Raw genomic sequence first — 23,229 nt, 5'->3', positions numbered from 1 at the left:
GCTATGACATGAAGACAGATTCTGTGTTGACATAAGGCCAGATTCTCTGTTACGGGACCTCTCTCCTCTGACTGGGTGCCTGGGCCTAAATGTGTGACAGTGGCCTGTTCCAGTGGTGGGTGACGTGAAGCCTGATTCTCTGCTATGACATGAAGACAGATTCTGTGCTGACATCAGGCCAGATTCTCTGTTACGGGACCTCTCTCCTCTCCCTGGGTGCCTGGGCCTAAATGTGTGACAGTGGCCTGTTCCAGTGGTGGGTGACGTGAAGCCTGATTCTCTGCTATGACATGAATACAGATTCTGCGCTGACATAAGGCCAGATTCTCTGTTACGGGACCGCTCTCCTCTGTCTGGGTGCCGGGGCCTAAATGTGTGACAGTGGCCTGTTCCAGTGGTGGGTGACGTGAAGCCTGATTCTCTGCTATGACATGAAGACTGATTCTGCGCTGACATAAGGCCAGATTCTCTGTTACGGGACCTCTCTCCTCTGCCTGGGTGCCTGGGCCTAAATGTGTGACAGTGGCCTGTTCCAGTGGTGGGTGACATGAAGCCTGATTCTCTGCTATGACATGAAGACAGATTCTGTGCTGACATCAAGCCAGATTCTCTGTTACGGGACCTCTCTCCTCTGACTGGGTGCCTGGGCCTAAATGTGTGACAGTGGCCTGTTCCAGTGGTGGGTGACGTGAAGCTTGATTCTCTGCTATGACATGAAGACAGATTCTGCGCTGACATAAGGCCAGAATCTCTGTTACGGGACCGCTCTCCTCTGTCTGGGTGCCGGGGCCTAAATGTGTGACAGTGGCCTGTTCCAGTGGTGGGTGACGTGAAGCCTGATTCTCTGCTATGACATGAAGACAGATTCTGTGCTGACATGAAGCCAGATTCTCTGCTATGGCATGAAGAGACTGATTCTGTGCTGACATGAAGCCAGATTCTTTGCTATGGCATGAAGAGACTGATTCTCTGCTGACGTGAAACCAGATTCTCTGCTATGGGACCTCTGTCCAATTGATATTGGGTCATTTTTTATTTTTTTATTTTTTTTTAAATTCATTTCCCTATCCACATTTGTTTGCAGGGGATTTACCTACATGTTGCTGCCTTTTGCAGCCCTCTAGCTCTTTCCTGGGCTGTTTTACAGCCTTTTTAGTGCCGAAAAGTTCGGGTCCCCATTGACTTCAATGGGGTTCGGGTTCGGGGCGAAGTTCGGATCGGGTTCGGATCCCGAACCCGAACATTTCCGGGAAGTTCGGCCGAACTTCTCGAACCCGAACATCCAGGTGTTCGCTCAACTCTACTAAGATTGAGTTTTTGAAGATCGTTGATCTAAAGGTATGGTTATGGGTATAACTGTTTGGAGTTTAACTGGTGTAGCATGACCTATTGTAAGTTTGTTCAGTTTGCAGAATGTTTCCCCAATTCCCTCAATGTCGAAAACCATATCATATCATAAATCAAGATTTTTTTTTTTATTGCTTTTTCATGCATCACTGCAGCTCTGTTTTCCATAGACCCAGCTCTAGGTGGATTTTAACATACTAAAAACCTCTTTGAGAATCCTAGCTGCATCATTAAAGGGGTTGTCTGACTTTAGCAAATGGCATTCATCATCTACACAATGTTAATACAAGGCACTTACTAGTGTACTGTGATTGTCCATATTTCCTCCCTTGCTGGCTTAATTAATTTTTCCATTGCATTATTCATTGCTCCTTTCCATGATTACAACTGTGCTTGCACACTATAGAAAAAAGCACAGTCCTATGCGAACTTCCGCAGTCTCGGCCACTAGAGAGGCCGGCGCTTTTTCCTATAGTGTGCAAGCACGACCACCGCTGCTGGATTGCAGGGTGGTCATAACCCCTGGATACAAGTAGTGTATAGTGTGATAGAAATACGAATCAAGCCAGTGGAGGAGGAAATATGGGCAATCACAATACATCAGTAAGTGCCTTGTATTAACTTTGTCTACATGATAAATGCCATGTGCTGAAGTCAGACAACCCCTTTAATGCTTCTTTTTGTTTTTGGAAGGCTCGTCACAGACAAATCACAGCTATAAGCAGCAAAGCGCTGTCATCATACAAGCCATTCAGCTCAAATATTACCTGCAAAGAAAATGGCATCATCATTTTTTTTTATTTCCAGTGTGGCTGTGGTGACGTTTCCCATCCTGGCACCACCCGTGGGGTTGAAAATGGTTATAGTGAATGCTTCCTTCTCCTCTGGAATCTAGAAAGTGTCATAGATTGGTTGCAGATTACAAGAAAGTACATTTAGAGGTATCAGTGCTGTATAATTACTATGTTGTATGAACTACTTATAATTAGTGTTTACTGCTCAATGAGATAGTAGAGCAGTGATTCTATATGTAGATTATATAACTGGTACTTTACATGTCATATAGCTTGTCCTGTCATATGAGTTAGGCTATAGTCATCATCCTAGAGCGGGCCCAAGATACTTTTCACCCCTTGCTCCTCCGGCTTCCTCTGCCAGTCCCTCCCTAGCCTTCTTACGGGGCCAGGTTTATCCATAGTCATCTCGCCTAGCCCTGTCAATCATTAAGCAGAGGAAGTGGTTGGCAAAGGAAGCAGGAGGAGCAAGGGTGCCTTAGACCCGCCCTTGGTGCACTTAACTGCTTATTTGCATATAAAGGAAAAATACTTTTTCTCCACAATAAAGCAATTGATCGCTAAATGAAAGGTATCATGACATTCATCTGAGCTAGCACTACAAGGCATTGTGCCTGGTGTAGCAGTGAATTTCCAGGTGACAGACCCCCTTTAAAGACCGTATACGTGGACGTGGAGCTTTATTTTCACATTAAAATGTTAAACTAAAACACAATCTACAACCACAAATCTTTAGTATTTAAAAAAAATGTATGTCAGTACATGACAAGGGTGGATATTCTGCACACATGTATCTAAATATGAATGACCATGGCATACTATCAACCAATTCAAACCATATGTACTATAACTAAAGTGCAAAAAGTGCTTGTAAAGACATGACGGCACAGCTAAACAGAAAGGAACAAAATGTAAAAGAAAACAAACTTGGGGTCATTTATCAAACTGGTGTAAAGTAGAACTGGCTTTGTTGCCCATAGCAACCCATCAGATTTTCATTTTCCAAAGGAGCTGTTCAAAAATGAACGCTGAAATTTGGTTTTTATGGGCAACTAAAGCCAGTTTGAATTTACACTAGTTTGATAAATGACTCAGACTGTTCCTACATCAGGAAACCCACCAGACCCAATGCACATTTCACAATAATACCGGATTTCAAACAATCCAGATTTCATTAGTCTAAAATTGTTGGATATACTTCTTGTAATGCAAACAATGGGCCTCGTTTATCAGACCTGTTTAGAGGGGTTCTCTGGGAATTATATAAAAATGGCCTCCTGCAGCCCAATCTAGAATGTGACTAGGACAGGTGGTCTCCACTTGCAGAGCTGTTTAGGGTCTGAGGGCGCGAGGCCTTGCTACACTGCATGCTGGTGTCTGAGATACGCTGTCAGCCTGCTCAGCCTTACTGCATATTTCACGCGCAATCGCTCTATTATGTAATTGTGAAGTGGGAACTCTGCTCTACAACAGACAGTCAGAGGCTGTCTTGACCACCATGCAAACCACCCAATTGGTCCTCTGGGCCCCTTGACAGATGAGTCAGACAGTGCTAGTTGACGGTGGGACACAGTAGCTCGTGACTCCCATCCCTGCTGTTCACTGTTATACGCCTCCCTGTGGACAGACAGGAAACCGCTGCCGGGAATAGTGATTCCTGGCTGGCCGTCCTTATTAGAGCCCCCAGGCTTAACTTTGCTTGGGGCCCCAGAAATGCCAAGTCCGCCTCTGTAAATAGTAACTGAGCAATTCTATGTGCAATAGGCTGTCAAGGCTCAGCAGCCTGACAGGAACAAGGAGGAGGGATGTGATCCAACTCCCCATTCCTGTCCAGCTGCTCAGGCCCCACAGCACATTGCACACAGGATCACGTCATTACTATCTATTGTAGCGCAGAGTTCCTGCTCAGTGGCGTCATTAGAAATGAGTGGGCCCCACAGCAAATCTTTAAATGGGGCTCCTCCCCCAGAAATGTCTATCCAACCCCTCCTCCTGTGTAACCCCCACTCCTGTGGCTAGTCAAGATCGCTCTCTCAGACCAGGCCCGGGAGCTGCTGTGTCCAGTTACTACAGTTTCACAATATATACCATCACTGTATAATAATGTTGAGGGGGCCCTGACAAAATCTTTTAGACCTCATCCTGAGTGGGCCCCTTCTGAGTTTGGGCCCCAAAGCAGCTGCTAAAATCTGAGCTGCAATCGGTAGCTGGTGGTAAAAAGTCCTGTTTTTCTGTTACATATTTTGGATAAATGAGGCCTACTGTCAAAGCTGAGTGGACAGACTCTATACGACAGGCGCACAGGTTTTGTATTACCACCCCCTTGGCTCTTAAGATGGTGCCTCAACAATGGTTTTCTTATGGTTTCAGAGGCCACAGCGGTCAGCCGAACTCTGCACCCCCTTCATTACTGTCCCTTTACTGGACATTTTGTAGGGGTTTTGCCAATGAATAGGACTGAGTTGCGCTACAAAGCACACCCAATACGGCTCCATCCGTGCACAGGACCCCGACCGATCTGATAGGTCCCAGGAAACTGTGCCGGAAGCTCGGAAGTTCACAGATACTATTTTTTCTCTGTGGAAGCTTTGACTTTTCTTATCTTACAAAACAGCAGAAAGCTAGTGCTACAGGTCTGTTAGTACAGAGAATAGAAGGCTTGCTTTTACCTCGTCTGGAGTCGATGAAATGGTTATTGTCTTCACAGTTTCCCCATCTTTAAACTGCAGTACGCCATGTGAGGGGTAAACATCAGGGGTGGAATCTGGGCTTACAGTCCATGTCACATTAATGGCGCCAAAGCTGCCTTGTCGCCTCATGACATCAAATGCAGCTGGAAATAAAGAGACGCTTATACACAATCCTCCTATGACGTTTAGTAATCACGTAGAAGAAAGCGAACACAGACAAAACTGACAAATCTACAACATAGAAACCTGGACAAAATACTTTCAGCCAAATAATATTTAGTTAGTATTGGATATTTCTGGCAAGTTACAAAAAGGTTGGTAAAAGGAAGTTCATGATGATATTGTACATGTTGTCATTTTATTCCATAAAATCTGTACATACCCGAACTCCCACGATAGGCGTAAAGGCAGGACAATGGGCAGGCAATTACCATGAACTAAACTAAATGTTACCGATAATTGCCTAATTGTTTAATAGGAGTGGTAACCGCCTTTACATGCAGCGATCATACGCTCTGTATGGGAACAAGCAATCAGTGCGGAGATCAGTCATCCGCATACAGATTAATTGTTTGCAGGCAGCCGCTCCGCATAAAACTTCAGATTATCCAAGCGTTTGTTTGCTTGCAATAAAGTGAGCGTTGCCAGTTAGGGTTGTGTCCCTGCACAGTGTGACACTATCCAACCAATGCTGCCAGTGGCAAACTTGTGCGGGGACACACTCCCAACTAGTAACACCCAGCTGGACCTTTATCGCAGACTGCTGCAATTGATTCATAAACTTATAGTAGAAATAATAGAGGAATGGCACATCATAGAGATATGAAAAGTTGCCCTAGGATTGTTATTACATAGGGATAGTAGGTAATTACTAAAACAGACAAGTCGAGAAAGGTGACAGCTCCTTTTTAACTCATTAACAAGTTTCCATGTGATATGATCACTTGGTCAGAGCACTGACTATCCAGACTAGGCAAACTAGAAGCAAAGCTTCATAATCAGACATGTCATTCTCATTTGTCTAAGCCTCGTACAATACCAATGGCGGATTAGCATAGGGGCCATCTGATCTGTTAACTTGCATTGCTAACTCCTTGTGTTGCTCCCATTAGGTTAGTGCAGTGCTGAGTAATATCAGGCACTAGTCAGTGCAGTGCTGAGTAATATCATGCACTAGTGCAGGGAAGCCCAACCTGCGGCACTCCAGCTGTGGTAAAACTACAACTCCCAAGATGCACACTTGCTTAGCTGTTTTCAGAACTCCATAGAAATGAATGAAGCATGCTGGGAGTCGTAGTTTCACCACAGCTGGAGGGGTAACCTTATGGCATAATCCGCACCCCCTTGTTAAGATGTTATCAGAATAAAATGTACCAGTTCTTATCCTTACCATAGTGAATGTCATTTTCTTTGCTTTCATTTATGTTTCTGACTATTCCAGGAGAGACAAATTCAATAACTCCATGTGGGTCATCATTTTTTAAGATGGTTATGTTGACTCTTATGGCTTCCCCTAGTGTGATGGGAAACTCTCCATGACTGCTCAGCACCACCGAGTACATCTCCTCTAACTGTGAAGAGCAAAGTAGAGATACCATTCTGTATTTCATGTAATATCTACATATGGTTAGTAATGCCACGCTACCTGAATGTGTGAATGAGATTTATATCAGAATTCTTGTCTTGGGTGTGTATCGTGGGCACTTGTGTGTACAATGCATGTGTAATCCAGGTATTCCCAAAATCCAAATAGCTGTTTACAGTAAAAAGGTAGAATGGTTGGCGTCATAGTCTACAAGCCAAACTTGAAGCTTAGTGGGAAAGTGAATAGATTTATGGTAATATCCCTGGTGGTCTAGGGCATTGACGTGGTTATTGTCTATATTCTTGTTGTCTAAAGTAGTGAATGTATTAATATCAGTATCACTAGTGCTCTGGGGTGAGAAAGGGTTAATACTGTGCTTGAACAGCTGCACACTCTCTATGATCAGTAGAGTGCTCCCCCCCCCAAAAGAAAAAAGTTTAAGCAGCATGTGTGATCACTGATTGCTCTTGTGCATATTCGACAAATAAAATGGATGGCGCGCCCCATTCAGGACCCTCCTCTATTGGCAGGATCAGTTGTAAATAGCATATCCCCCTCTAGAGGACACAGTGCATCCATTGAACAGAATGGGATGGACAGCCATCAGTGGGACCCAACATAACGCTGCTTATGAAGAATTCAGCAGATGGCTCGTCATCGGAGGGGCCACTAAAAGAGACAGGTCCCAAACACAACCTGTTTTATAATACAGCATTAATCCAGCCTAAGGTTCTGTCGAGAAATCCTTTACACATCGATCTGAGAACAGAATACACTAAGGGGGTCATTTATTAAACAGGTGCCTTGCGCCTCAATCTGCGACTTCTCCCCGCTCGTGCCAGGTCTAAAAAACGTGGGCGGGGAAGGGGACGGGTCGGCCGTCTCATCTACCATTTTCTACACCTGTTTCAGGCGTAGAAATGGTCTAAATGTAAGACAGCAAGGAAGTTGTCTTACATTTAGAGTCGGCGGTGGATCCGCTGAAGTTATATAGAGGCTGGTGCCGCTAAATAACTGCAGCGGATCCACCGCCAGTGCAGGGCTTTATTAAAAATAAATGTGCCCCTAAGTACATATTCAGTCTGCACATCTGTATGAACCTCCTATATTGTGTCCCGCTGCACCGATAATGTTACCCTAAATGTAATCTTGTACTGCTACATTTGTATATATGTTGTGCGCATTTCTCCTTCTCACTACATGTTCCTGCAGCTGACAGGGATGTTATATGCATTTTCACATATTTCCTTTCCGTACAGCTTTGTCCTTAACAACTAACACACGGGGGCTGAAATTCACATGCATCTCACATGTTCCACCAGAAGCCGCTAACAAAGGAGCCGACAGCCCCAGCCCCAGCTCTGCGCATAGCAAGCTGGTGTAATTGGCAAATGATTGGTTCTTTATGCTAAATAGGTGTCAGAGGATTTTCACACCATTATCAATCCTCTGGGATGTGAATAGTGGTTCACAGGTTCTTAATAACTATTTAATCATGTATCGCTCCCTTTGTGGCAGTGTATGCAACCTCTCCTTCAGCGCTGTAAGTGTTAGCTGTGGACAAAGTTAACCTCTGCACAAAGCCTTCAGGAAAGAAGTGCAGCCAGTGAGTGAAGAAGTCTAATACCTCTGGTACCCCATCCATCCTTGTTAACAATGTAATTACAATCTCTTTTTCACCAGTCTTAAACTCCAGGATCCCAGTGTTTCCATAGAATTCATTGCTGTCCCTTGGCTCAATGGTATACCGCAGGAACTGTTTAACAAGAAGCCCTTTGGATCGAGCAATTCTAAGTTCAACAGAATCTCCCTCCTGGGGAAAAGAAAAAGATTTAATATGTTTAAATAGAGAAAAATATTCTACATTTTTCAAACCAGCACCTGGATCTGAATACATTTGTAATTGCTTGTAATTAAAAATGTAGTATAGCCACTGAGTTATTCAATAAAATGTATCTGTATAGCGCCACCTGCTGTTTGTTTTTTTTCCATATTCCCTGTCCACCTCACTGAGGTGGTCGCACGTGCTAAGTTTAAATCTTCAACCTTCAATAGCCATATTTTCTATTAGAAGCTATAACAGTTGCAGGGAAAGGACATGCCCCCTGAGAAAGGACATGCCCCCTAAGAAAGGACATGCCCCCTAAGAAAGGACATGCCCCCTGAGAAAGGACATGCCCCCTGAGAAAGGACATGCCCCCTAAGAAAGGACATGCCCCCTGAGAAAGGACATGCCCTCCGAGCTGCCAGCCTAAAATAAATTTACCAGAACAAATGGAGTGAGGAGATCTCTGGATCCATGCGAGGTACGCGGCTGGTTCTAGCTTTGTCAGAAATAGACTGTCATGTACTAGATTATGTTTGATTTTCATTTTTTACATCAGTCATGGGATAACCTCTTATCTGGGAGAAAACTATCACTGTACATTACAAACTCACGCAATGACTACCTGAGCCCCTGTCATCTACTGAGGATTTGCTATTATTATTATTATTATTATTATTATTATTAAGTATTGGGCAAATCAATTCTAAACAAATTGGATCCATCGCAAATTTGGCAAAAATTCTCTTTCTGAACGAATCCAAAGTTTTAGCGATTTGGTTCAGATGAATCGTGCAAAACTGTGCCCGCCGATTTACTTTTAAAATTCAGTACTCTCGATGAGGGAAATAGGGCTGGGAAGATGAAGGATCACATGAAATTGGGAGGGGCCCCAGTCAGCAAGTTTGCCCACAATGCTTTGCAGCCAATAAGGAGGAAGGATATTGGCTAGTCTACCAGGCTCTATGCTGGGCTCACCACTGATGTGATAGGACATGTCTCTGACAGACACCAATTAGACACACAAGCCAGGAATAGTCTACTGATTGTGAAGAAGATATACTTACGGTAGTTAGGTAGATTTAATTACTAGGTAGAATTCAGGTTTTATCATTAGGGACAGCATAGGTGAAGTTAGGGTACTGTGTGTCTTACAGTCAGGGCTGCTGGAGCTATTCATAACTATATGTGTTACACCGACTGCACAAAGAGACAGTTTAAAGGGACAGTACTCTTTTTCGGTGCATGCGCTAGCCTTCTTTTTGTTTAAAAACATGTTGCAAAGCTTCAACATAAGTGTTTTATAGGCATGTTCCCAGCAGTACCAGCGGCATATATTTCTCTGCGTATGCTGAGCATTTGAACTTTTTTCTTTACAAAAACCTATTGCAATTTTTCTACTGTTTAGAAGTGCGCAATTTTTGTGCATTAATAGCAGTGAATAGTATAGTCACCCTCAGGGGACGACCAGTTAGGCCAGTATTTTTTTTCCCAAAAACTTGTTGCAATTTTTTTTATTTGAAAAAGCATAACAAAAACGACATTGTGGTGTGTTTTTAAACAGACTGTTTATTAATATCATCAACAATGGGTTTTCCCTTTTAGCTATATATGCTAGTGTCACTCTGACATTATTTTCTATTGCTGTCTATGTGTTAAAGAGCTTGAAAAGGGGTTAAAGAAAGAGAGAGAGCGGAAAAAAAAAAATCCCATTGCAATGGACCCAGGCTCCATTCCAGAGCGCCATTCTCTACCACTGAAGCGCTACCTACCTGAGCTTCCTGTTCCAACTTTTGTACTATACTTCATTACACCCCTATCCAGTACGGCATCCAAGTATCTGAAGAAGGCTTACTGCCGAAAACATTTATACTACTGGAATGACTGCATATTATTCCTTGGAGTGCAGAGTTTCTATTAGGGTCCATTCATATGTCCGTAGTGTATTGCGGATCCGCAAATTGCAGATCCGCAATACACCCGGCCGGCACCCCCATAGAGCTGCCTATTAGAACATGTTTCTATTTTCTTCCGGAGACGCGGACCGGAAGATCAGGGGTGCGCTCCGGAAATGGGGATGCGGACAACACACTGTGTGCTTTCCGCATCCATTCCTGCCCCTTAGAGAATGAACGGGTCTGCACCCATTCCGCAATTTGCGGAACGGATGTGGACCCATTCTGCGGATGTGTGAATGGACCCCTATACTGTTAACACTGGTCCGGGACCCATCTCTAGCACCCTCAAGACTATGAGAGTGTGCCCTTAAACCACTGACTCACAGTGATGTCATAGTAATGTGAGAATGTCACAGTGATGTCATAGTAATGTTGGACTGTCACAGTGATGTCATAGAAGTGGGATAATGTACAATGAAGATTCTGTATTAGTAGGATAAAATGCATAGTCCACACTAGTGGAATAATGTGCACAGTGATGTCACAGAAGAGAGATAATGTGCACAGTGATGTCATAGTAGTGTTATAATGTGCACAATAATGCCACAGTGGTGGGATAAAGCACAAAGTGATGTCATATTAGTGGGACCATGTGTACAGTGATGTCCTAGAAGTGGGATAATCTGTACAGTGATGTCATAGTAGTAGAATAATGTGCATGATGGTGTCATGGTAGTGGAATAATGTGCACAGTAATGTCATAGTATTTGGATAATGTTTAAACTGATGTCATTGTACTATGATAATCTGCAGTGATGACATAGTACTGGGATAATGTGCACAGGAGTCACAGTACAGTTAAACTCCACACTAATATCAAAGAGAATATTCACACAGTGATGTCACAGTTTACCGATAACCCCGGTTTGATTCGCCGCAAATCCAAATTTCTAGTGCTTCGTGGATGAATCAATTTTCCCTGAAATGGCGGTAAAAAAATTAATTAGAAATCATACTCACCTCATCCATTTGCGCATAAAGAATCCGCCACAGCCAGGGATGTGCCTAGCCTTTCTGCTGCCCGAGGCGAAAACTAAAACAGCGCCTCCCCCCCAATGGCAATTTCTTAACCTAACCCCTTTGCCACAATAAAAGCGCTCATTGCCCACGGCCCTTCCGGTGCCCCCTTCTTTCCCCTACCTGGTGCTGTATGGGCTCATTGGTGGTGCACCCCTGGCCACAGCCATCTTGATAGAAAAACCCGCGCGAAATCTCGTGCACGGTGACGTATGACGTCACCATGGCTGCACAGTGCGAGATTTGACGGTGGATCTTCAATCAAGATGGCCATGGCGAACTCTTCACGCACAAGTGGATGAGGCGAGTATGATTTATTTTTTTTAACCACCGTTTCAGGGAAAATTAATTTGTTACCACGAATAGATTAACCTCTGACAACCCTCAATGGTCATCTCATCATGCCATGATCAGCAATGAACACGGAATCTGAAGGGTTCAATGATGGGGAGGGGGGCAGCAATTGCTATTCCCCGTCATTGCGCCCTCTACTCACAAAGAAATGCGCTTTGTGGCAAATTTCTTAGTGTAATTCGGGGAAGCAGCCGAATCGAAGTTTTGAGAACTTCACACACCTCTAGCTATTACTATACATTTTCAGACGACAACCCTAAGTTAACAAAACTATTATCAAGCATCAGCTACCGAGGACCTTAGTTTTATGTATCATTATCTGTTCCCTGGTCTACAGTGATGTTTGCAGCCCAAAATAAGAGATCACCTTATGAAAAGCAATACTAAATATTAGAAGCAATTAGGACATTTCAGCTTTTAGCTTTCATCTGAGTTGTGTGAATTAAAGGATGAATGAAATAATACACATACTTTTACATTATAAGGTCCTCTGTAAAATGGGGAGAACTCAAACACGCCTCCCGGGTTGTCATTTTCCAGTATTGTAAGTTCGCAACTGGTAAATCCAGACTTGAGGACTTGATTTTCTTCACTGACCCTTCAGTGTGCAGAACAGAAACAAACTGTTACACATATACATATAGAAAAGCAGAAATTGGTAGCACCGCTAAATATTAGGATAGAAAAATAATATGGTGACTTGTAGCGGAGGCCTACGGTCATTGTATGTATAGAGCTGTCGCACCCTGAAACTAGGAGCCCCAGGAAAACAGCTGAACAGTGCTTTGTACAGATAGAAAAGACCCATTCTCTCAGGCCACATTGTAATGCCGAGTTCACACGATCGTATGGCTTTTATAGTTTTTTGCGGTCCGTTTTTCACGGATCCATTGTTCCGTTTTTGACTTCCGTTGTGTTTCCATTTCCTTTCCGTTTTTCCGTTCCATTTTTCTGTATGCCATGCACAGTATACATTAATTACATAGAAAAAATTGGGCTGGGCATAACATTTTCAATAGATGGTTCAGCAAAAAAGGAATGGATACGGAAGACATACGGATGCATTTCCGTATGTGTTCCGTTTTTTTTGCGGACCCATTGACTTGAATAGAGCCACGGAACGTGATTTGCGGGCAATAATAGGACATGTTCTATCTTTCAACGGAACGGAAAAATGGAAATACGGAAACGGAATGCATACGGAATACATTCAGTTTTTTGGGCGGAACCATTGAAATGAATGGTTCCGTATACGGACCGTATACGGAACACAAAAAAACGGCCCGTACACTCGCAAAAAAACGTTTGTGTGAACTCGGCCTAAGACAAAGCTCAACAGGTCCAGCTGCAGGGTATCTTCAGTGGGACTATTTGACATGATCCCATTGAACAGTGCCCGACATCTGCATGTCTGGTGCAGTAAACAAAAAACTAAAATAAAAAACTTCAGAGACCTAGTGGTCACAATATGTCAATAATAAAACAATGTTTACTAGAAAAAAAACAACAACAATAGGAAATATGTTTTATAGCTCATAAAATTGCAAGAATTCAGCTTTATGCTGACTTACCTGACTTAGGCCTCATGCCCACGACTGTTGTATGTTTTGCGGTTCGCAAATTGTGGATCAGCAAAACACGGATGGCGTCCGTGCGCGTTACGCAATTTGCAGAACGGCACAGACAGCCATTAATATAACTGCCTATTCGTGTCTGCAAAACGCGGACAAGAATAGGACAGGATATATTTCTTTTTGCGGGGCCACGGAACGGAGACACGGATGCGGACAGCACACGGAGTTCTGTCCGCCTCTTTTTCGGCCCCATTGAAGTGAAGGGGTCCGCATCCGAGCCGCCAAAACGGCGGCTCGGATGCGGACCAAAACAACGGCCGTGTGCATGAGGCCTTACACTGAAGGTTTTTTAATCACCAGCATGTCAGTTTTATGCAGCAGGATTTACCTGGGGTTTTTGTCCATTGCACAAATCGAACAAGAAATATTTTCACAGAAAGCAGATACATTGCACTAGACGTCTGAAGACCACTGCATATCACACATCACAGCATCACAATAAGGGCTCATTCAGACGGCCGTATGCTGTCCGCAATAATACTGAATGCTATCCGTTTTTTTGTGGATCCGCAAAAAAAAGGATAGCATTCAGTATTTTTGCGGACCCATAGGCTTCAATGGGGCCATGTCCTGATTTTCAGGGACAAGTATAGGACATGTTTCATTTGTTTTGCGGAACCGTGGAATAGAAACAGGCCCCATAGAAGTGAATAGGTCAGCATCTAATCCGCAAAAAAACTGATCTGCATTTTTGCGGATAGCATACGGCCGTCTGAATGAGCCCTAATGCACAGGCCTGAGGGTTTATTGAGAACAAGATCGGACATTTTTGGAAGTGCATTATTCACGCAGGGCACACACATATAGCACTTACCCAAAGTAAACCACAAATCTGTCTGTCTCTACCCTGGCAAAACAGGAAAGGGATCAGGGAGGAAGAGAAGGGGGTGAAAGAGCTGCCAAAACCTCAGGACGACAGGGGGAGAGAAGAAGGCACTTTTATTCCTTGAGCACACATAATGCTGCTGACTTTCGGGGGGTGCTATTTGTTGGGTGCTGCCCTGTTTACAAAGCCTCGAAAGAGAATTGTCAGCTCTGCCTAATGAGAGACGACCAGACAGTGTGTCAGAACCCATTTACCACCTCCCGTGCCAGCCCCTCTCCACAGGACGGCTGCCAAGCTACAACCAGCGCTGCTTCATCTGGAAAGAAAGTCAGGGATTTGCTTTTCCGTAATCTTGTTGATTCCTGAATGTTTCTAAGCAGTTACCGTGATGCAGATCTCCTCTCCATACAGACTAAGCTTCCACTACTACAGTCATCAGTCATTTGCTTCTATTATTAGGACCAAACGCTGGGCATTCTTTCAGGGTGTAACCCGTTCTCAGCATAAAGTCGCCCCCCTGATCGGCTGTGAGCACCAGGGGACATCAGGGAAATGATTACAGACATAAGTGTGATCTCATCTCCCAAAAGCTATTGAAAAGTCAATTACAAATGTTTTGCCATTGTTTATTTAACTCGTTAAGAATCAGGATGAGGATTGCTACATCTGTACATCCAAAGCTCCAGCCCCTAGAACTGCTCTGTGACCCAGAGGGGATCCTCCAGAGCATATCCCTGACAGGGTGAAATACCCCTTTAAGATTGGTCCCTAATTCTCTGCATCACATTGGCTTCTGGGAGGCTGAGTACACTGTTCTGTACATTCTGATGGTATGCAGGGGTGCAGTATGGACTATAGGGCACCAGAGCAAACCTAGACTGGGTCCCCTGCCACCATGATAAACCTTAGAACATGAAAAGCTTCAGATGATTTTGGTTTCCCTAATGCACAGAGATAATTCATACAATGCTGTCATAATAGTGAAATCATGCACACAGTGATGTCACAGCACAGGGATAATACATACAGGGGATGGCACACTGCAGGCATAATGTGCACAGTGACAATACAGTGCAGGAATTATACAAACACTGATGTCACAGTACGCAAGTGTGAAAGTAGCCTAAAATTGTCTATATGTCTATGGAAGGAACGTGGAGATATGTATAGGAAAAACAAAGCATCGACATTAAAAATGAAAAGCACATCTGGCCCGGTTGTCGCCTGCACTGCAGCTGCATCACTGCTGAACTGTGGCCATTACTGGCATCTCTCCGTAATGTGACGCAGGGTACAGTGCCTATATGATGAGTTACAGTAATCTATAGAAATTATTACATAAAGGCCGTATACCTGTCCAATGATATGATCACAGTTTCATTGACTTCGGGGTAATCATCGGCTTTAATGGTGACATTTATCTCTGTCGTATTCTGTCCAGATAAAAAAGTCACAGATCCATTGAAGGGACTTAAATCGTCGAGAGTGATGGAATTCTTATTGACGCCATAGGGTTTGATGCTCCAATATACAACCGCATCATCGCCTGTTCCATCACGATGTAGCACAATCGACACCTGAAACCAGTATAAAATAAGATCAAAATGGAAAAGCAGACCGGTAATAGCATTACTATAAAGGTCATAAAGGGAGGAAAAAGGTACAAAAAAGAAGAGGGGTCCTACTTCTCCTTACTAATGGAGCAGCAGGTCGCCCTTGCATGCTGCCACGCCATTCATTCTCTATGGGACTGCCAGAGATTCTGAAAGGATCAAGGTAACCTGCCTCAGAAATTTCACTTTGACATGTGCATTGTCCCATGGATTGTCACACAGATTTCTGAAACTAATCCCCATGGAGGTTTCACTACCACATCAGACCAGGAAAACTCCCCCTCGCCTACACAAAATATCAGTCACAGCAACAGGGAGCATCCACAACTCCTGAGGAGCACCTCCTTAAGGTCAGGAGACACCAAATACACCGTATTATAAAGAATAGGGCCCATGCATGGGCACCATCTGTGTGGCCGGCGCTGATGGGTCCGTGATCTGTCCGCAAATGCTTATGTGGCCTTCCGCTCTGTGCCGCCGCTCCGTATCTTCCAGATTGCGGACCCATTTAAGTGAAGGGGTCTGATCCATGATATGGTGCGCACACACAGCGCCTGTATACTGCGGACCTGCTGTTGGCAGGCCGCGATACGGCATGGCCGGCACACTGCAAATGTTAACCGCTTCAGGACCTTATGGTTTTCTATTTTGCGTTTTACACCCCCTGCCTTCCGGAAACGATACCTTTTTTATTTTTCTATTCACATAGATGTGTGACTATTATTTATAAAAAAAAAATTGCAGGAAAAGTTGTAATTTCTACTGGTACCATTAAATGTTGCATATGAAGTAATAGAAAGCCGGAAAATTCCAAATTGGAAAAAATACTAATCTGCCACAGTTTTAGAGATTTTGGGGCACATTTATTAAGACCGGCATTTTAGATAATGGTCTTAATAAACCCAGCGCCTCTCCATAACTCCGGCAGATCCTCTGCCAGTTCTAAATGTAAGACAGCTTCCGATCTGTCTTACATTTAGACCTTTTCCTGCCCACACTACACCGACTTTTTTAGACTTTTTTAGCGAGTGGGGAAAAGTTACAGATTGCAGCGCAACTAACATAATACCTAATTTAGGCATTTTTCAGATTGATAAATGACCTTCTTTACTGCGTTCCCTATGCAGTCAAACTAACCTCTTACTTTTATTTCCCAGGTCAGTACAATTACAGCAATACCACATTTATGTAGTTTTTCTTTAATACATAAAACAACTTCATGGCCATATTTTGACCCCCCCCCCCCCCTCCGCCCCATAACTTTATTGTTACATCTACTGAGCTGTGAGAGGGTTTAATTCTTGATGGGCGATTTGTACTCTTTATTACCATTTTGGAGTGCGTATGACTTTTTGATCACTGTTTATTCAAGTTTATTTGGGAGGTGAAGTGACAAAAATGATCATCATTTCTTTATTGTTTATTTTATTTTTTTACACATTAGCAGCAGAACCCCGGCAGCTCTGGCATATGCTCAGCTTCTGAGCAGCCGCCATGTTTAAATGCTGGACTTCCACCGTACAATAACGGGGGAGGTCCTGAAGGGGTTCAATGCTGGCGAAGAATACATCAGGTATGGACCTGAAAACAATCTATTTTACATAATTTTTCTTATATTGTATTACATAAAATGAAAAACCACCATTTTTTTATGTATTTTCCAAAGTTTTGCTTTCACGACAGCAAGCGTGTTTTTATGCTTTGTGATTGTTCATGCAGTCATGTTTAAAGGGAATCTGTCACCACAATTCTGGACTGTTACCTGCAGTACTACATGAGTACTACTGCTCGTAAGGAGAACAGATTGCACTTTGTTTTATTTTCCTACAGCCCCCGTTACCCGTTATTAGCACTCAAAACAGTCCGGACTGTTGTGCCATGCCCACATAATGGAGAGGACTCCAGTGCTCCTGCATGGCAGTCCTGACAATGTACTTCTGTGCAGCTCCGAGCACGGACACTGGAGGATCGGAGGGCGGTAGGGAAATCTGCACTCCTTACAGTATCTGTCGGGTGACAGATCCGGCACTCTGTTTTCCCTATATTTCTGCTCCTCTGAGCATGGCAATGTGAACAGAGCATTACATGTGCGATGTCAGCATGTACGTATGTTTTCCCTTAGACAAAATAGGAACAAAATGACAATAGAAATACTACATGCCCCTGGACACGAGAACAGCTTCCAGAATGAAGCACCCATTACTTACTGTACGTTGCTGCCTGCATTTAGAATACCGAATAATGGTACAAAAGAGAAATAAATACAATTTATATCAAACAGCCACCGTCATACATTACCATTGTACTCACCACGTTATAGGAGACATTCTCCGGCTCTGAGACAACTATTGGCAGGTTACTTGTGAATCCAATTTCTCCATTTGCAATGTCAGGAGTAACTTTCAATGAAACATTTTGCGGCGCTCCAAGTCTCGGGCTTAATGGCGGCACTAGGGGGCTGGGTCTCAGCAGGTCAGTGGATTCCAGCTAAAAATGAATTACAATTATTAATTACAAATTATTCCATGAACACAGAATTCCACATAAATGCCACATTCAGCCAATTCAGCCAGTGTTATTACGCTTCAACTTGGCTCAGTCATTAGTGGAAATTACTTTGAGGGTAAAAAGAGAATTTAGACACTAAAAATAAATTATTTAACTCTTCGAGAAACATTTGGGCCTACATTCTGACAAAAGGTTTTCATTGTTACGTTGATATAGCTGAACGAAGCCTGGTCACTCGTGTCAGCAGTAAGAGTTATGGGATGTTAGCCTTTCATTTGTAATTAATCAGTAATAAAACAGTAACTAACATATGCGCTTTTTGTAGCCTCAAAATCAAAGAAAACTGAGCAATGAAGGTGACACTTTATTTGAGACTGTTGTTGAACACCATTAAAATGTAATGGAACCTGTCAGCAATTGTTTACCCCTAAACTGCTGTAACCATGTACGCTGTCAGATGCCCCAGACTAGAATACCAACTCGCGGACGGTGGAAGCAGCCTGGTCTGTGCACCGGCTCCACATGCCTTTGGGATGCCTACACTGTGCTTGTGCCGTCATTCTAGTCTACGGTGTCTGACACCTGAATCATAGGAAGCCGGGCAGAACTGGACCCAAGGTGGCAGAACACTTTGCAGTTTAGCGCCCAGCGGACATTTTTCATTTGCATATGGAGAGGGAAAGGCAAAAATTTTTTTTTTCTAGACTAAACTGTACAATGGGTGCCACATACGTCTAGGTTTAGAAAGATCTGCCCAGTACCAACAGGATATCGCCATTTAGGGGACATAATACTGCTGCCTGGTTCTCTTTCAAAGGGTATATGTCACCGACCTTTGGCCTACGTAAGTAACACTACCATACTGTTGTGCAGTCAGACTTAATTTTTGGTTTTAAAACATACCTTTGGTATTTCTTTGTGGGTTTTCTATCTTCAGAAAACAACCTTTATAGACCTCTTTTGGAGGAACAGTCCCTCTTTGCTCCATAAATGTCTCTCTTTTTGATCTGAGGTATAGATTTTTGTTGATGCGTTTACAATACTGATCCAGAAAGTGTTTGGCTGGTTCCCATGAGCATATAAGAGCCCTCCTTGTATATTATTTCATTATTTGATGCAATTGGATTTTTAAGAATGTCTATAAAGTATTCAAATAATTTTTGCACAAATTTGTAAGGGAAAACTATTCACACAATGAACCATAAGTGTCCCTCTTTGAATGTCCAAAAAGTTGGGAGGCATGTGTTTATTGTATAAGCAAAATAGGGGGCCAGCAGGGCGCTACCAAACTTTCTGAGAGCCCAAGTGCACCTATTTAGTTAGCCCATTCACAGAGCCCAGTACCTCCCCCGCGCTCTTAACTGCCTGCGACGTCACCAACGCCCTTCCCTCTCTGCACTCTGCCTTGGCCTGCTCGTCACAGTATATAGTAAGGGCATCGGCCTCACTATACTTGCTGCGCATGCGCAGCACTACTGGTGTGGTCACTGTGTCTTGCAGTGATGGTGCCAGGTGCAAAATCCAGACCACTACAGAGATGGCTACTGGTTGATAATAAGCTTAAAACATCTACAGTGACCACAGCAGAATACATAGGGCTAAGAAGATTTGCAGTAGTCACTGGATTTCTGGATTGCTGCTCCCATTGAAGTGAAAGGGAACAGCATTGCAGTAACCAGCTCAGTCCACTGCATAATGGATAAAGCTGTGTAGTTCCAGCGCCAGAGCTGCTTCCGGACAGCTGATCAGTAGGGTTGCTGGGTGTCAGACCCCCGCAGATCTGATATTTATCTCTGATATCCTAAGGACAGGCTATCAATATAATATTTCCAGAAAACTCCTTGTTTCTCCGGATACTTTTGCAACCATTACAGTCATGTGCTACTCCCCATCATCTGATCCCTCTAAATACAGTGCAGAAAAAAAGGTGACATTTTCACAGTATGTTGATAGAAAAACGTACACTTAGCCATTCTGAAATACTATCATTTCAATAGTCTTTTGCCTTCCATTGAGTATTTGAGCAGTGTCAGGACTGCAGTTCGAAAGGGCTCTTTCTTTTTGCCCAATGCCCAAATATATTGGAAGTTTTTCCAAATCTCTTGTTCGAAACCATGTAGCACAACAAAAGTCGGGGCTTTTCTTGTTAACACTGTGGCTGTGTTTTTCATGTACACTGATCTTTTAGATCATTTATCCTTGAAAGGGAGGTTTGTATAAAAAGAAATCTTTTAGTATAAAGCAGTGGGTCACTGTTTTTAGCCTTTTATAAGGAAAAGTAAAGCTTTTCTGGGAGGGCAGCCAGCCATCTACTTCAAGAACCACAGATTTTCATGATCTCAACAAGCTCTTCTTGCAAATCGGGTTATATTACGTAATCTTTGAAGGGTTAGACTTCTTCACTGTTGCTGTACATTGTTGTCTTTTAATAAAAAACACAGCTTGCAAACAAAAAAGGCTCTTCTTGTTGCTATGGCTGGGAATTTATCACTAATCATATGATGGGAAAATATGTACTGTATTTCAAAAACAGCATTTCTTCCCTATATAATCTACTTTTCGTGAAGTCTTAAGATGATCTACCAGGAGACAAGAGATAGTCACATGCGGCATGCATAGGATGCTGTTGAAAAAGTTGCAAGCCCCATTTTCAGTTGCCTTAGTGCCCCATTGATAGTAGTTGGTAACCTTTTGCACTTCCATCCTTGCATAGTCTTGCCTTCTTATACATGACCATGCTGCTTCTACCTTCTGTCCTGCTCTTCAGAGAGTAAATGAGACCCATACAAGCAAATGGCATGGTTGGGGTATAAGTCCTTACTGTATATCATTTATCAATGAGTCTTTTACTAGAAAAGGGTTCTGAACAGACAAAGTAAAGCATGAACCTTCGAGGAGCCAGTTTACCCATCGTAAGGATGAAGCCATCAGGCCACTGCTCTAGCAAAAACTGTTAGATTGCATTCTACTACTTGGTCACCACTCCTATATTTAAGGTGCGCATACACCTACAATATTTGCGCTTGGCCGACAGCCAGTGGTGGACTGGCCATAGAACTCACCAGGAAGATTCCCGGTGGGCCGTAAGAGTCCTCCTTATGGCTGCCGGCCAGGTACATAATGATCCGACACTTCCAGCATTAATTAAAGGGGTCAGCCACTTTCTGGTTACTGTTGACCAATGAGTTTGTGAGATGATTAAATGGCAAAAGCTCAACTACATGCAATTGAAGCGCATTTGCAGCTGAAGTACATGCATTTGAATCATATTTGCATGAGGCACTTAAAGATTGGTAAGAACTTTCCAATTATTATTATCCTTAACTATCTGTGCCCTGTGATTGATCATCTACTGGACTACTGCATCTACTGCATCCCAATTCAGTGGTTGGCTGAGTATGGTGTTTTGATTATTGACTATTTGGTATTTAATGGCTAATTTGGTGTAGTGCATTATTTTTATTGACTATAATTAAAAGTTACGTTTTATCTCCCTCACCTTTCCCCTCCTGGGATAGCTGCTTCTATAATTAGATTTTTTTGGGGAGTTTTCTGTGAGAATCTACAGGTTCATATTTGGTGTTTATACTAGATGATTAAATGGCACCTACTAATATAGTTTCCATTGAAATTCTGCACCATTTTCTATATTTCATAAGGAATGCCCTCTTGTTTGTCAAGTCTTTTGTGCTGTCCACAGAGGTCCTGTCCATAAAATGGCTGCTAATGGAGGGTCACGTGACCACGCAAACCACCCCCATGTGATATCTCCTCCATTCAAATACACTGCACCTTCCATCTCTACTTGATCTATTGGGAATTTAGTGCAGATACAGTGTGTTTGAATGGAGGAAACACCACATGGAGCTGATTTACCTGGTCACATGGCCCTCCATCACAAAAAAACAGCACAAAAAAACTTTGTAAACAAGGGAGTATACCTTATAAAATATACAATTTGATGCAGAATTTCAGCGAAGACTATATTAGATAGTGCCATACACAAACATATTGGTCATAAATAACCACAAAGTTGCCATCCCCTTTAACCCCTTAGGGACGCATGACGTACTGGTACGGCATGTTTCCCGAGTCCTTAAGGACCCATGACGTACCGATACGTCATGGCTTTAAATCGCAATTCCGGCGCCACGGGGGTTAATCGGAATGGGATGCCGGCTGAAATCATTCAGCTGGCATCCTGTAACAAAGCCTGCGGTTTGCTGCGTTTCCGGTCCATTCGGGTCTCCGGTGACCCAATGAACCGGAAAAAAACTGCGATCGGTGGCGTGATTATACACCACCAATCGCAGTACGAAGATTTGAAGAGGCGGTGCTGCCCTGGTGCTGAATGCTGCTGTCCAGGGTGCTGATTGGTGCAGGGGAGAGAGGCGCGAGATTCAAACTTCCTGCGCTCCTCTCTCCCCTCCTCTTCCTGTTCTGCACGAGCACCCTGCAGCACCGTCCAGCACCAGCTCCTGAGTCCCCCTAATCGTCATCCATCACCCTCCTGCACCCATCGCCCTCCAGGTAGGTTAGGGTCAGTGAGGGAGAGGCACCGTTAGGCAGGGATAGAAGGGAAAAGTTAGTTTCAGCTTTCAGACCCTAGACCCCCCCCCTGCCACTTGCCCCCCCATCCCCCCACCACCAGCCCCCCCTTACCACCAGCCCCCCCCCTTACCACCAGCCCACCCCCCCCCCCCCACCACTAGCCCCCCCACCATCACTTATATTTTTTTTTCTGCGTGCGCTGACTGGCCGGCACTCTTAGCGTCCGGCCACTGTTAGCGCATCGCCCGCCCCACCGCTGATCAGCGTTGTACCGCTGATCAGTAAGTTTGAACTTTTTTTTGCTTGGACTTTTTAGTACGCGAACACCCGTGCCCCCACACACACGCACATACAATAAAGGTTTACACATACGCACATACACACGCACACACATACCCATGGCCCGCCGGATGTTCTCGGCGGAGGAGGCATACGCCCAGATTGCCTACGACTCCGAGAGCCCCAGTGAGGATGAGGATGACCCCACGTTCCTTTTGTCATCCGCATCCTCCTCATCATCATCTGAT

General features: G+C 43.8%; 1 protein-coding gene across 1 annotated transcript in view; it reads right to left on the bottom strand.

Annotated features, from left to right (window-relative positions):
* Positions 1–23,229, bottom strand: part of ADGRV1 (adhesion G protein-coupled receptor V1) — a 574,752-nt gene that overhangs the window by 434,403 nt on the left and 117,120 nt on the right. The window contains exons 11-17 of the mRNA XM_040419646.1: positions 17,954–18,130; positions 15,384–15,607; positions 12,042–12,168; positions 8,044–8,229; positions 6,222–6,402; positions 4,811–4,974; positions 2,115–2,238 (exon numbers count right to left, since the gene is read on the bottom strand). Coding sequence (XP_040275580.1) covers positions 2,115–2,238; positions 4,811–4,974; positions 6,222–6,402; positions 8,044–8,229; positions 12,042–12,168; positions 15,384–15,607; positions 17,954–18,130 — 1,183 coding nt within the window. The remainder of the gene's footprint in view (positions 1–2,114; positions 2,239–4,810; positions 4,975–6,221; positions 6,403–8,043; positions 8,230–12,041; positions 12,169–15,383; positions 15,608–17,953; positions 18,131–23,229) is intronic.

The sequence above is a fragment of the Bufo bufo genome, chromosome 2 (assembly GCF_905171765.1).
Source record: "Bufo bufo chromosome 2, aBufBuf1.1, whole genome shotgun sequence".
NCBI lineage: Eukaryota > Metazoa > Chordata > Amphibia > Anura > Bufonidae > Bufo > Bufo bufo.
This window is presented reverse-complemented; position numbering and strand designations above follow the sequence as displayed.